Here is a 16,767-nt window from a genome sequence, read left to right as displayed (position 1 = left end):
GAACACCTACTGTATGATCCTACTCCTTAGTATTTACCCAAGAGACATGAAGACATACAACATACAACATACAAAGACCATATAAAGAATAACTGCATGAAAGAAGCCAGACAAAGAAGTGTACATACTGTATGATTCCATTTCTAAGATGCTATAAAATTCAAATTAATGAATAATGGCAGAAAATACATTAGCAGATGCCAGGGGACAGAGGTATTACAAAGGGACACAAGGAAATTTTGGGGGTGATGATTATGTTTGTTAACAAGATTGTGGTGATGGTGGTGATGATTTCACAAGTGTATACATATATAAAAAATTCAAGTTGTATACTTTATTATATATAAGAGTATACTTCAATAAACCTCTTAAAAAGAAATTATATTTCAATAATCATATTTTTATGGATTTCATTGATATTCTGATATATACATTAATAAGAATAATACTGTGGTATAATTACATAAAATCTCTTTTTTTACAGAACAGGACAGTTGGGAAACCTGACAGCTCCTTGCAATTCTCACTGTAGATGCTCATCTTCATTTTATTTTGCTATCTGTGGAAGAGATAATACTGGATATTTTTCTCCTTGCTTTGCAGGCTGTACACAATCCAAAACATTAAATGGTCACCAGGTAATTATATTTTTATTATGCTTCTCCCTCTCTAATAAGATGTTCAGTTTGTAGTTGATATTTACATTTTACTCCTAGCTCTCTATAAAACCCATATATATTTTTTTAAACAGAAAAAGAATATTTGCTTTAGGTGGCCATAATACAAAGGGCTTATGGGAATTGGTGGTGGAAAAAATACTTCTATATTAAAACATGCCTTAATAAGTAAGAAAATTATGAAAGAAAAAAACTCACAGGTAAATAAAAACATAATAAAAGTAGTAGATTAATCAGTTATAAAACCAGGATGGAGATTAAAGCGCAAAAGCAGTAAAATCAATTATATCTATAAAATCAGTCAAGGTATTTACAAAAGGATGCAAAATATAAAACATAAAATGGGGGGGGGCAGAAAAATGTAGTGCTTTTAGAATGGTTTAAAACTTAAGTATCTATCAACTTAACATTGATGACTATATGCGTAGAGTGTTATAGATGAACAAATCAAACACCTAAAATAGATATGCCAAAAATGAAGAGAAAGGAATTCAAGGATATCACTAAAGATAGCCATCAAACCACAAGGGAATGAGTGCAAGAGAAGAAAGGAATGGAGAACTACAAAAACAACCATTAAAAAAAAGTAACAAAATGACAGTAAGTTACAAAAGGAATACCTATCTATAACTACTTTAACTATAAATAGACCACATGCCAAATGAAAGACATAGGATGACTGAATGGATAAAAAAGCAAGACCCATCCATATGTAGCCCTCAAGAGACTCACTTCAGACCTAGAGACATATGCAGATTGAAAGTGAAGGGATAGAAAAACATTTATCATGAAAATGGAAGAGAAAAGAAAGCTAGGTAGCAAGACTTATATCAGACAAAATATACTTTAAAACAAAGACTGTAGCAAGGGACAAAGAAGGACACTTCATAATGATAAAGAGAACAATCCAACAAGAACATAAAACAATTGTAAATATTTATGCATTCAATATGGAAGAACCCAAATACATAAAGCAACTATTAAGACATAAAGGAAGAAATCAATAGTAATACCATAATAGTAGGGGACTTTTACTTACATCAATGGACATATCAGACAAAAAAATCAACAAAGGAAACAGGGGCTTTGAATGACACATTGGAACAGATGGATCTAACAGATATATTCAAAACATTACATCATAAAACAGAAGAATACACGTTCTTTTCAAGTGCACGTGGAACCTTCTCCAGAATAAATCACATTGTAGGCCACAAAACAAGTCTCAACAAATTAAAAAAAGATTGAAATCATATCATGCATTTTTTTCTGACCACAATGGTATGAAACTAGAAACCAATCATAAGAAAAAATCTGGAAAGAACACACATACATGGAGATTAAATAATATGCTACTGAACAATAAATGAGTCAACCAAGAAATCAAAGTGGAAATAAAAAGATTACATGGAGAGAAATGAAAATAAAGATCTGAAATCTTTGGGATGCAGCAAAAACTGTTCTAAGAGGAAAGATCATAGCAATATAGGCCTACCTCAAGAAGCAAGAAAAATCTCAAACAACCTAACCTTACACCTAAAGGAGCTAGAAAAAGAAGAACAAAACCCAAAGTCAGTAGAAGAAAGCAAACAATAAGGGTTAGAAATAAATAGAAACTAAAGAAACAATAGAACAGATTAATGAAACCAGGAGCTGTTTTTTGGAAAAGATCAAGGAAATTGATAAACCTTTATCCAGAGTCACCAGAGAGAGGGAGAGAGAGAGGACTCAAATAAATAGAAATTAAACAAAAGAAATAACAACTGACATCATAGAAATTGTAAGAAATTATACACCACAAAGGATTATAAGAGAATATTATAGAAAATATATGCCAACAAATTGTATAACCTAGAAGAAATGGAGAAATTACTAGGAAGATATTACCTCCGAAAACTGAATCAGGAAGAAATAGAACATTTGAACAGACAAATTACTGGCAATACAATTGAATCCATAATTATATAGAGAAAAAACTGATGGTTACTAGAGGAGAGGTGGGCAGGGGGATGGGTTGAGTGGGTGATGGGGATTAGGAAGGGCACTTGTGATGAGCACTGAGTGTTATATGTAAGTGTTGCCTCACTAAATTCAACACATGAAACTAATACTACACTGGATGTTAACCAACTAGAATTTAAATGAAAACTAGGGAAAAAAAAGAACTCCCCCCCCCCCCCCAAAAAAAGTCCAGGACTAAATGGCTCCACAGGTGAGTTCTACTAAACATTTGCAGAAGAGTGAATGCCTATTCTTAAAATTTTCAAAAAATAGAAGAGGAAGGAAAACTTCCAAATTCATTCAATGTGTCCAGTATTACCCTGAACCAAAACCAGATAAAAATACTACAAAAAAAGAGAACTACTGGCCAATATCTCTGACTAACATAGAGACAAAAATCCTGAACAAAATATTGGCAAATTGAAAGCAACAAAATATTACAAAAGTCATTCACCACAATCAAGTGGGATTTATTGCTGGATTGCAAAGGTGATTCAATATTCACAATTCAATCAGTGTGATACATCACATCAATAAGAGAAAGGATTAAAACCATATGATCTTCTCAATAGATGCAGAAAAGCATTTGACAAAGTACAACATCCATTCATGATAAAAACCCTCAATGGAGTAGGTTTAGAGCGAACATACTTCAACATAATGAAGGCCATATATGAAAAACCCACACCTAACATCATATTCAGTGGTGAAAAACTAAGAGCTTTTCCCCTAAGATCAGGAACAAGACAAAGATGTCCACTTTCACCACTTTTATTCAACACAGTATTGGAAGTCCCAGCCACAACAATCAGACAAGAAAAGAAAAGTCACTCAAATTGGTAAGGAAGAAGTAAAATTTTCACTATGTTCAGATGATGTGAAACTACATATAGAAAATCCTCAAGACTACACCCAAAAACTACTGGAACTGATAAATGAATTCAGTAAAGTCATAGGACACAAAATTAACATACAGAAGTCTGTTGCATTTCTATACACTAACAATGAAGTAGAAAGAGAAGTTAAGAAAGAAATCCCATTTATAATTGTACTAAATAGAATACCTGCTAATAAACTTAACCAAAAAGACCTATACTCTGAAAACTATAAAACATTGATAACAACAATTGAAGACAATACAAACAAATGGAAAGATATTTCTGCTCATGGTTTGGAATAACCAATATTTTTTAAGTGTCCATACTAGCCAAAGAAATCTACAGATTTAATGCAATTCTTACCAAAATGCCAACAACACTTTCTATAGAACTAGAACAAATAATCCTAATATTTGTATGGAATTACAAAAGACCCCAAATAGCCAAGGCAATTTTGAAAAAGAAGAACAAAACACAATCCCAGATTTCAAGATATAGTACAAAGCTGTAGCCATAAAAACAGTGTGCTGCTTGCACAGAAATGGACAAATAGATCAATGGAACAGAACAGAATCCAGAAATATACCCACACCTTTATGGTCAGTTAATCTATGACAAAGAAGGCAAGAATATGCAGTGGGAAGAAGTTGATCTCATCAATAAATGGTGTTGAGAAAACTGGACAACTATATGCAAAAGAATGAAACTGGACCACTTTTTAACACCATATACAAAAGTAAACTAAAATGGATTAAATGTGAGACCTGAAACTATAAAATTCCTAGAAGAAAACATAGACAGTAATTTCTTTGACATCATGTATAGAAATCAGCCATTTTTATAGATATGTTTCCTCTGGCAAGGGAAACAAAGGAAAATTAAACTATTGGGACCACATCAAAATTAGTTTTTTGCTCAGTGAAGGAAACCATCAACAAAACAAAAAGGCAACATACTGAATGGGAAAAGATATTGGCAAAGGATATAGTTGATAAGGGATTAATAACACAACTCAACACCAAAAAAACCAGGCTTATTCATGAGCAGAGGACATGAATAGACATTTTTCCAAAGAAGACATACAGATGGCCAATAGACATGTGACATACTCAGCATCACTCATCATCAGGGAAATGCAAATCAAAACCACAATGATATATCACCTTACACTTGTCAGAATGGCTCAAACAAGAAACATAAGAAATAACAAGTGTTGGCAAGTATGTGGAATGAAAGGAACCCTCATACACTTTTGGTGGGAATGGAAATTGATGCAGCCATTGTGGAAAGAGTATAGAGCTTCCTCAAAAAATTAATTATAGAATTACCATATGATCCAGTAATTTTACCACTGCATATTTACCCAAAGAAAATGAAAACACTAATTGGAAAAAGTGTATTCACCCCTATGTTTATTGTGCCATTATTTACAATAGCTAAGATATGGAAGCAACCCAAGTGTTCATCCATAGATCAATGGATAAAAAAGATGTGTGTGTGTGTGTGTACTCATATATGTGTGTGTGTATACACACAAAGTGAGTATATGTATAAATATATATGTATACCCACATACAATGGAATATTACTCAGCTATAAAAAGTGAAATCTTGCTATTTGCAACAATATGGATGAATGTACAGGTATAATGCTAAGTGAGATGTCAGCCAGAGAAAGACAAATACCATATGATTTCATTCATATGTGGAATTTAAGAAACAAAACAGTCAAGAAAAAAAGGACAAAAAAAACAGACTCTTAACTATAGAGAACAATGTAATGGTTACCAGAATGGAGTTGGTGGGGGGACGGGTGAAATAGGTGAAGGGGATGAAGAGTACACTTATTGGGATGAGCGCCGAATAACATATAGAATTGTTGAATCATTATATTGTACACCTGAAACTAAAATAACACTATGTTAATTATACTTGAATAAAAAAACGCATCCATGTATTCCATCATCCCAATTTTATAGTTTAAAAGCAATAGGTTACTATCTACCTCTTGCAGTAGCAAAGTTGAAAGAAGCAATTTAAGAGAATATTTTATCTTCTACTTATGTCATTTATTTTGGTTCTCCCCTACCTATCTGCAGCACCCATCCACACCAAAATCTTGAACCACAGTCTTTCTCACAGCATTGGGTTGACCAATACTATCCTTCTGTTCACCTTTCACTCAGTTTTTTCTTCTTCTGAGGAATTAAAAGTATCTATACTACACTTTCTTGCTGTTTCTATTTCTGTCCACATTAACTCAGATGGGAAAATCAGTCCCTTTATTGTGTGCCAGAGATTACCATACATACAAGGCCTTTATAAGCATATCAGACTTCCTAGAAAGGTAAGAGAAGATTTATATGGCAGCAATACAAATGACTTACGATTGAATATGTTACCCCTGTTTGTCTTTTGCCATTTACATCTATCAGGACTCATTTTAAAATTTCCCTGTTTCCTCATATTTGGGCCATAACCATCAGAATTCCTTATTTCCCTAGGCCTTCTACCAACCTCGAGAGACATGTTCTTATTTTGGCATGTAGTGTTGACTACTCTGTTACTTATTTGACTCCAGGTTAATTTTCTTATGTCCAAAGTTGCATAAATCTGCTTTTAGCTAAATAATGCACTATAACTTCAGCTTCTTCCTTTTGAGTGGCAGCAAAGTAGGGACACAGTCTTTAAAAACTCTATATTTCTCTCTCATCTTTTCTGGCTGGTCTTTGTGAGGGGGAGAGAGCAACAGAGAGCTTTATTTATCCTGACCAATGGGCATTATGCCACCCCCATAGCAAGCAATAAAGTCCTTTGTTATTTATGCACCTACATAATAATATGATGTATTATTATTACCTGTATCTGTATGATCACTTTTTTTTAAAAGATATTAGCATACCTGACCAACTCCAGTTGCTCATAGTCAGGTTTTCACTAGTATATGATTTAATAATATATCTTCAGCTGTTTTTAACGAATATCAATATAAAAAAGATTGCATACCCTTTAAAAATATTTCTTATTAAATGTTACAGGATATATTTTAAATGATACTTAAAATCTTTAAAATATGTTGCTGTGGAAAACTTTAAATGTAATAGAAAATAGAAAAGCATAATGAACTCCTATATGTCCTTTACCTCTCTTCAGCAATTTATTATCTTATGGAAAATCTTACTTTATACTCCTACTAACTTTCTCTCACCATTTTAATTTAAAATAAGTAAATGACCTTTTTTTTAAAGATTTTATTTATTTATTTGAGGGAGAAAGAATGAGACAGAGCATGAGAGAGGGGAGGGTCAGAGGGAGAAGCAGACTCCCCGCCGAGTGGGGAGTCTGACGTGGGACTCGATCCTAGGACTCCAGGATCATGACCTGAGCTGAAGGCAGTCGCTTAACCAACTGAGCCACACAGGCACCCCATAAATGACCTTTTTAAATGCTCATGTTTTCACCACAGTATAAAGCATAATTGTTTGACCTTGGTGTTTTGATCCCATGTGATATTCATGAGCTAAAACAGCCATCCACCAGATAGCTCCTTCTTTCCTTTCTTGGGAGATTCCCTTTTAGAGAATCCTATTTTAGGGATATTTTTTTCTTTTTCATAAAAGTCTTCATAATTTTCTTGCATTTGTCTAAGGAGTAATTAACTCAATGAGTAACAGTGATAGAAAGAATCCACAAAATGGTTACTCAAACTGTGTGGTAACATTTGATACTGAATAAAAACTGAAAGAAGAATAAAATATTTTTGACAAATATTAAATATTGGACCTGTTAGAAATTATCCAGAATTAGCCTTGATAGAATTAATGGCTCTGAAGGAAAGTGGAAACTAGCAGAAGCTAATTAATGCAATTTGATTAATACAATTTGATATGGATGGAATGATTAATAGATGATTAATGATTAATACAATTTGATATGGATGGAACTAATTAATAGATAAAATATGCTTTAATTTCAAATGGGGAAGAATTGATACCAATATAAATAATTTTATTAAATGATAAATAAAAGGAACAGTATATGTAAAAAGTAATTATGTATCTAAATGATGTTAATGGAATTCCCTCCATTGAAAATATTTTTTCAATCAAAACACGTCAACTTTGAAATAATTCTGATTAGGCACCTGGGTGGCTCAGTCGGTTAACTGTCTGGGTCTTAATCTCAAGCTCAGGTCTCCATCTCAGGGGTGTGAGTTCAAGCCCCATGTTGGGCTCCACACTCGGCATGGAGTCTAGTTAAAAAATATTTTTTAGCTCTGAAATAATTCTGATTAAATGTTTATATTTAAAACATCAGAGTAAAAGTGAATTAGAATCGGATGTTCTTCAATTAACTCATACAAAAGTTTGAGTGGTAGAAAATATCTCTGAAGATTTCTAAATTTCTATAGAAAATTAGAGCCTTACTAAAACTGAAAATAGGTATCTCTTCTTCATACTGCTAACATTCCTGGGCAGTTTTGTCTCATGGACACCCACATGCATTTTTCCTATCTGTGCTACCAAAGATCTTCAAATTTCCTTAATATAGATATTAGAGAAATCTTGGGCTTTACTTCATGATTTCGTCACTGAGGCTAGTTCTTTTTTAGCTGATATAGCTTTCATTTTAAATATCAGGATCATGGTGCTTTTCCCAAAGGTTGCTCTATTACAATAGAAGCCTCATTCTAATTATCTGTGGAGGGAGATGTAATCTCACCCAAAATATTAAGAATTACAAGAAGCCAGGCTTCAAAGTCTCCTTTCATTGACACATCCTTAGAATATTTTAACTTCATTTACTCACTTCCCACTTTAGTGTTATTTTTATCATATACTGTATTTCTTCATGTATTTTAAATGACATATACTGTTATTGTTGTTTTGTAAAATCAATATACACTTACATTTACCCATTTCCTTGCATTTCCATGTTTTCATATGAGATTACTTTCTTTCTTCCTGAAGAACCATATTTCACCGTCATTTTTGAAAAAAAAAAACCAAAAAAACCCTGTTTTACTGGGTCTGGAATTCTATATTGGCAGTGATTTGCCCACGCCCAACCCTGCCACTTTGGCATTTAAAAGACACCATTTGATTGTCTTATATCTCTTACTGCTTGGTGGCTGTTAAAATTTTCTCTTTGTTTTTGGTTTTCAGCAGTTTTACTTTGATAGGCCTAGATTGGATTTTCATTACATTTATTTTGCTTGGTTTTCACAGAACATCTTTAGTCTATAGATTTATGTGAATCTGTTTGAAAATTCTCAGCTGTTGTTTCTCCCTTACTCTCTCTTCTCTTTTTTGGGGAAAATGGGGAACCATGTATTAATTTACTATTGCTACCTGACAAATTACACAGGCTTAGTGTCTTTAAATAATTCTATTTATTTCACAGTTCTAAGGTCATATGTCCAGATGCCATGATTGGGTCCTCTGTTGAGTGTAACAGGCTGAAATTAGGGTATTGGCTGGGCTGTGCTCCTTTCTGGAGGCTCTGGGGAAGAATCTGCTTCCAAGTTCATTCAGGTTATTGGCCATTCAGTTGCTTGGGATGTAAAAAATGAGGTCTTTGTTTCCTTGCTAGCTGTCAACTGAGGACCAATTTTAGCTCTTAGAGGCTACCCACATTCTTTACTGCATGATTCTCTTTGTCTTCAAGGCTAGCAACAGATGATCATTCTTATGTCACATGCTTTGAATCTCTAATTTCAGAAAAATCCCAGTACTTTTTAAGGCTCACCTAGTTAGATGAGGTTTATCCTCTCTCTTTTACAGTCATCTATATCACATAATATAATTTAGTAAGGAGAGGAAATTTCATCAATTCATAGTCCTCAGAATCATGCAGGCTTATGCAATAGGGGGTGGGAATCTTAGGTGGCATCTTAGAATTCTGCCCCACACCCACTACAAATAGGCCTTTTCGCTGTGTTTAGTCACCATGTTTTTCAGTTCTAACATTTATGTTTTTGTAGGATCCAAACTCCTGGTGAAATTCCACATAATTTAAAATATTTTATCCATTTCCCCCTCTATTTCCTGGAAATTATTAATCATCACTATTTTAAAGTTCTTGCTATTAGGTGAATTATGTCGATCATCCATGAGTCTTACTTGTATTTGTTTTTTTCTTAATTATAAGCCAATTATTTTATCTCCCAATAAAATTTTACAATTGTCTATTTCTCTCTTTGTTTCAGCTTCATGTATGTTTAGACTGTTATGTGTATATACATTGATAATTGTTACATCTTATTACTGAGTTCTTTTCATCTTTATGAAGTGTCTTTTTCCATCTCTGGTAATTGTTTTTGTCTTAATATCTACGTTTTATTTTTAAATTATTTTAATTTTTTAAACATTTTTATTTATTTATTCACAAGAGACGGAGAGACAGGGGCAGCAGGAGAAGTAGGCTCCCCATGGAGCGCCCCATGGATTCCCCAATGTGGGACTCAATCTCAGGACCCTGGGATCATGACCTGAGCCGAAGGCAGATACCTATCTGGCTCAGCCACCCAGGTGCCCATTAAATAGTCACTTTAGCTTTCTCTTGCTGACAAATTCCATGTGTATCTTATTTCTATCATTTTATGTTCCAACTATTTGTGTCTACATTTAAAGTGTTTCTTATAGCCAGCATGTAATATGGTTTTGCTTTTTCTTCAATGTTGCTAATCTCTCTTTATTTTTTAAAGATTTACTTATTTATTTGAGAGAGAGAGAGAGTGTGTGCAAGTGGGGAGAGGGGCAGAGAGGGAGGGAGAGAATCTCAGACTCCCCGCTGAGTAAGGAGCCTACCTTGGGTCTGATCTCACAACCCTGAGATGATGACCTGAGCTGAAATCAAGAGTTGGATGCTTTACCAACTGAGCCACCCAGGTGCCCACTGCTAATCTTTTTTAATTGGAGTTTTTGACTACTGAAATTTTTTGTAATTATTGATATAGTGGATTTAGATCCAACTTCTTCTTCTTTTTTTATTTGAATTGAATATATTTTACTATTTCATTTTAATGTAACTTTTGGCATTTTGGTTATATTACTTTCAATATTACTCCACAATCCTTCAACCCTTCCAGGGCCTAATATCTTGATTCTACCATTTACTCACTAAGCCTTCTTCATATTTTCATTTTCCCCTTTGTCAGCCCAGGTTCTATTGTCTGCAACCATTTATTATGCATTTATCTTTTGTCTAATCTCCAGGTCTACTTTTCACTGTTCTCTACATTCCTCATTGTTCAAGGAGACTGAACTATAGGATGAGAGCTTCCTTGGCTTCTGACTGGGTTAAGATAATAAAAAGGCCTAGTAGAAAATCAGCTCAGGTCATGATCTCAGGGTTGTGAGATCAGACCTATGTCAGGCTCCTCACTCAGCAGGGAGTCTGAGATTCTCTCCCTCCCTCTCTGCCCTTCCCCTTACTTGCACAACCCAAGGCTTTTCAATTTCTGAGGTGGTTTTTTTTTTTTTTTCCCCTGACTGGCATATACTTTTTTCAGGTAACCACATGATTCACTTCCTTACCTTCTTCAAATCTCTGCTCAAATATCACTGTATCACCAAGGCATTCCCTAATCATGCTAAATTCACTTCTATAATCCCTATATTTTTTTCCTTGCTTTATTTTTTTCTCCAAAGTATATGTCACCATGTGTTTCATTATAAAGTGGTTTTTTTTTTTTTTTTAATTACCTGTCTCATCCAAGTTATCTACATGATGGCAGGGAGTTCTATTGTATTGCTTACTGTGTTTTCCCAGCACCTAGAATGATGTTTGACACATGGGCACTAAAAAGAATATGGTGGAATGAATTAATTGCAATTTGAATATTTGGATATTTCCATTTGTTATTTAACATATCTAGTAATCACATAACAACTGCCCCAAAGAAGCCAACATGATTTTGGATCATGATTTTATGAATCACTCAAATTCAAGTCATCTTTGTTTCCTCTTATTCTTTAACTAGTAACCTAGTTCCATATTTCTGGTGAATTTATTATTTTTTTAAAGTTAGAATATTTTCAGTAGATTAATAAGTTTATAACTAGTCTCTGTATCACCAAACTTTGTTAATTCTTCTTAGAAAATATCACCTATTCATCTTCTTTGATTTATCAACCCTACAACAACAACCCCAAATTTTCATTCAGGGCTACATTGTGACTTTAATTGACTCTAGACTCTTTTGCTTTTGTAAGCCCCTTCCCTCACTTAAAAAAAAAATAGTGTAAAACTTCATTGGTATGAAGACAAGCATGATCCCAGCTGGATTCATTATTATTTATTCATTATTATTATGTTCAGTTTTCCTTTAATTTTAGGAGGCACTATAACTAAAACATTTAAAGGGGCTCTTAAAGTATTGTGGACCTTAGGCATTGTGCCTACTTTGCCTAGTAGGTAACAGCCCTCATCATTACATACAAAAGTCTTATCTTTTTCTCATGGTTCCAAAACCTTCTACAGTTGGGTAACTGTCCATTTTTCAAGTCCCAGCTAAAAATCCACTTTATTCATTGTCTTAATTGTCCTCAATTTATACAGCTCTCCAACAATTATTTGTGCAATTGAAAGTAAATATCTTTGGTGAAATTTTTTAAATTAATAGAATTTATCCAAAGTAACTCTAGTTACACACACACACGCACACATTTTGTTACATAAAATACCTACGGCTTATCATTAATATTTCATTTCTAAATAATGAATGACAGAGTTAATGTAAGAATATTGACTAATAAAACTAGCTAGTGTCCCTGCAGTTGTTGATTTTATTTTATTTTACAATAACAGGAGTTTTGTTTTATATTTCTACAAGATTGTTTCTTATTTTCATTTTCCTAGGCATACTACAATTGTTCTTGTATCCAAGCAGGATTAGCAACCTCAGATGATCAAGGTGATTTTATTGATGCTAGACCTGGGGCATGTGATACAAAGTGCTATAAATTGCCTTTGTTCATTGCTTTTATCTTCTCTACAATTTTATTTTCTGTTTTTTCTGGTATACCATGCACCCTGACCATCCTTCGGTATGTATATATTATTCAAAATCATTGTTCATTTAATACATGAGAAAGCCAATTTTAGGAAGATTTTAGAATATTGCTATAAATGATTTATTCTTTTGTTTTGAGATAGCAATTGCAAGACAAGAAATTGCTATATTGTCAAAATTCATATATTTTCTTATTTCTCTGTTTTAACTAATTTTATTTGCTTAAAGTTTCTAACTATCACACTTAGTTTTAATTAAATTTAACTTATAATATGGTAACTTCATATATAGGAAAATTGTTACATTGTCAAAATTCATGTATATGTTTAATTTTTTATTTTATCTAATTTATTTACATAAAGCTTATAGATAACACATTTAGCTTAACTTTAAAACTAAATTTTTAACTTAATTTAATACACCTGGAAAATTCATAATTAGAAAATTCTTAATTATAACACAAATGTGATTATGTTGATTCATTAATTACAGGTATTTATTGAGTATTTGCTTCTATATTAACCAATTTGACTATGAAAAAATCAGTGTCATTAGCAAAGAACATGATAACTTAAAAAATTTTAGAAAATCAGTACACATGTTTTTCTAAATTAAAGCAACATTTGCTATTTATTTGTTCTTTCTGAATATGTGAATACATTTAATATTTCTTTTTATCATATTAGGAAAATAGTCAGTTGTTATTTTCAAGTTTTTTTCAAGAGGTTAACATAATTTAAGTCATGAGGAGCAATTTGTTGTTGCCTAGGAAAGCAGACTAGAAAACATGAATAAATATATGCAAAAAAAATTCTGAGAACTTAGGAATATGTGGTTTCTGCTTTCAATTAACTTGCAATTTGGATGGTAGACAAAAGTTGGACATATTACTACAGTGAAGCAGCTTTTTAATCCATTCATCTGTGTCTGGACTAAAATTACAGGGACCAGTAAGATACATGCCTTGCCTTCAAGTTGCTTAGAGTATAATAGCGGGAGAAAAACACATAGTACAGTGGATACTTAGAGGTGCCTTGATTAAAGCTTGGAGAGTTTGACCCAGGATAAGGTGGAAGAAATGGTCATTTTTATCTAGGATTATTTGGAAATGCTTGTAGAAGGTATGGTACTTGAATTGAATTATGAAGATAAGTGCTTTGTCATAATGCAAACAGATCAGCGTAAAGTTCTTAACAGGAAAACTGAGCAGTGAGTGTAGAGGCAAAAATGTATGAAATATCTTGGCAAGGAGTTTGTTATGACTGGAGTAGCATGATGGTAAATGGGACAGGGAGATTTGTATTCCATAAGGATCTGATCATGGAAGGCTTTCTTTGCCATATTAACATAAATGATGTTATCCTGTATGCACCTGGAGGCCATTGAAAACAATAAACCTCAGAATTAAAAGTGACCAACTATGCATTTTAGATAGAATACTTAGAAGATAGTGTAAAAGATGAAGCTGAGGGGAAAAACTAGAGAAAAAGGAAAGTACTTAGGATATCATTTCTGAATTTAATAGTGGTATTTAGAGATAGAGGTGATGGAATATATTTGAAAAACATTTAGTTTGGATATAAGGGCAAGATTATTACTTTAATGTGCCTCATAAAAGATATAAAAAGAATTAGGATTATGTGCAGATTTCCAGTCCAGGGAGCTAAATGAATGACAATCCATTAACTGAGATAGGAAATTCAAGAAGAGAATGCTTAGATCAAAGATAAGCAGTAAAATGTTAAACATGCCTTATGTAAAGTTCATGTGAAACATCCAAGCAAATATTTCCAGGAGTGAGATGAGACAGATGATAGTAATATTCCAGAAGTTTAGTTCTGAGTCTTTTCACTTCTCCTTTTAACTATACAAAAACAATAAGGAAAATAAATAAAATAAATAAGGAAAATAAAACACACATGCATGTGTGCATATGCATGCACACACATATACTGTAGTTTTAATCTAATTATGAAATAGATAAAAAGTCACAAAGTTGAAATTGCATGTAAGTATTGCCAAAATTGAAGCAGAACTGGAAGCCAGTGTGTAGATTCACAAAGATGTTACAAAGACTGACAGGAAATGTGGAGAGGCTCTCAGGATTGACAGATCTCCTATATCTCCGGCATATTATTTCTGCTCAGAAGGAGAAGGCCCTGCCTTATAATGGAAGTTATGGGGAGCACAACCTAGGTAGATAAGTCAAGGTAGAATCTCTCTGGAAAGAATGAAAGAAAAGGCTTGGAAAATGCCCAGGAGGTCCAGACATAACAGATCTCAAAAAGTGCCAGCAAAATATACCTTCTATAATTGAACACATACCATTAGAAAAAAGAAATGTGAAGAGATCTCAGAAGCCCATGGCTTGCAGTGGAAGTTCTTTTGAGGCAGACCAGAATTGGAGAGGCAGAGGAGGTAGAACCACACATAGGAATTTGAAGCTTGGAAGCCCTGCCTTATGTTCCATTTTCATAACCTCCCTCTAATTTAAGAAAATTCATCTTACTGAATTTTCTCATGAATAAGTGGAAAAGGAAAAGGTTCTGCCTACATACAAAATAACTATAGTAAAAGAAATGAAAGTTATTAAACATTACTACACACAATGAAAACTAAATAGAATATTGTTATGGTGAATCAGATAAAAATATAAATGCAGCTATATGTAAGTTTAAGCTAAAAAAGTTAAACAATTATGGCCACAAAATGAGAAAATAGCTAGATGAAGGAGGCTATGGAATGCAAACTAACAGAACTCAGGAAAGAAGTTAAGGAAACAATTCAGAAATGAAAACTAAATTATAAAGCACACAGGGAAGGAAAGATAACATAGAAACTGGTTGAAAGAGAAGGAGGAAGAAATGGAGAATATAGAATCAAAATAAGAAAAAAGTGTTAGAGAAAAGGGACAAAAATAGAAGATAGGAAAAGAAGATCCAACATACGTATAATTGAAGTTCCCAGAGAAGAAAACCAAAACAATCCAACAATAAATATCTAAATCTCTAGTTAAACTTTCCTGAAATAATGATATTTAATAAACACTGAAATAGTAAGCAATAATAATGAATAATGAATATACTGAAATATAAAAGATTTGCATTTACATACTGAAATGGCACATCAAGTATCTAGGGAAACTGACCCAAAACAGTCAACACTGAGATATATAATAGTAAAATTGTTATATTTAAAGATGAAGAAATAGTCCTTTTGCCATCTAAAAAAAGAGGAAAGCAAAAAAGTTTGGCACTGGATTTCTCAACAGCAACACTCACCTCTAGAAAACTAGAGAGACACTTAAAAGATTGCTGAGGAAAGAAAATATGGGTTAATTATTGTATCATCAACAAACTGCCCTACAATTATAAACAGTTTTGATGTGGCAGAACCCAGGAAATGTTGTTATGAGATACTTCTTAAGAATTGACAGCAAGATGAGTTATAACTAGCCAAGATATAATTGGGAAAACTTTGATAAAATGTCCATTGGTGAGCATTAGCTATGTTAAACTAAACAGATTTAACTACTTATATTTAACTACTATATTTTCTAAATATAATTAATTTATGCTAGAACTAAGACAAATACTAAGCTGAGCAGAAGGGTGACAAAATAGAATACAATGTAATATGTTTTGAAAAGTAGAGATTATATGACAAAAATGAGGGAAGAAAACAGATCAAAAGAAGGACAAGCTTATTGGATGCCTAATAGGTAATAAATAGGGAGTCAAGAGAAATCATCTTTATAGACATTTTACTGAAGCATAATATATATTCAGAAGAGTGCACATATCACTAGTATACAGTTTGATGCATTTTTACAAAGTGAAGACACCAATGTAACCACAATCCAGTTGAAGAAATCAATAATTACAAGTATTCCAAAAATGCTTCCAATAACTCCCTTCTTGTCACCAAGTTCTTCATTCCTTAAAGTTACCACTATCCTGACTTCTATGCTGAACAGGTTAATTTGTTCTGTTTGTACTTTATGTGTATAGGAGATTATGGCACATAGTCATTTGTGTTTGTATTGTGTTAACAATGTGCTTCTAAGAGTCAATATTGTTGCATATAAAAGAAATTCATTTTCATTGCCCTATAGTAATGCTGTCTGATCATATTATCTAAAATAATGAGATGTTTTATATATCTCCTTTCCAAAATAGTAGTCTATCCGCATGCGC

At 32.9% G+C, this 16,767-nt stretch overlaps 1 protein-coding gene across 1 annotated transcript in view; it reads left to right on the top strand.

The window, feature by feature from the left end:
• Positions 1-16,767, top strand: part of SLCO6A1 (solute carrier organic anion transporter family member 6A1) — a 92,422-nt gene that overhangs the window by 54,185 nt on the left and 21,470 nt on the right. Inside the window, exons 9-10 of the mRNA XM_045864340.1 lie at positions 485-638; positions 12,418-12,605. Coding sequence (XP_045720296.1) covers positions 485-638; positions 12,418-12,605 — 342 coding nt within the window. The remainder of the gene's footprint in view (positions 1-484; positions 639-12,417; positions 12,606-16,767) is intronic.

This window comes from Mirounga angustirostris, unplaced genomic scaffold (assembly GCF_029215605.1).
Source record: "Mirounga angustirostris isolate CCGP_5_RB_7025 unplaced genomic scaffold, mMirAng1.0.hap1 SCAF_7, whole genome shotgun sequence".
Taxonomy (NCBI): domain Eukaryota; kingdom Metazoa; phylum Chordata; class Mammalia; order Carnivora; family Phocidae; genus Mirounga; species Mirounga angustirostris.
The sequence above is the reverse complement of the archived record's forward strand: the minus strand, read 5'-3'. Positions and strand labels throughout refer to the sequence as shown.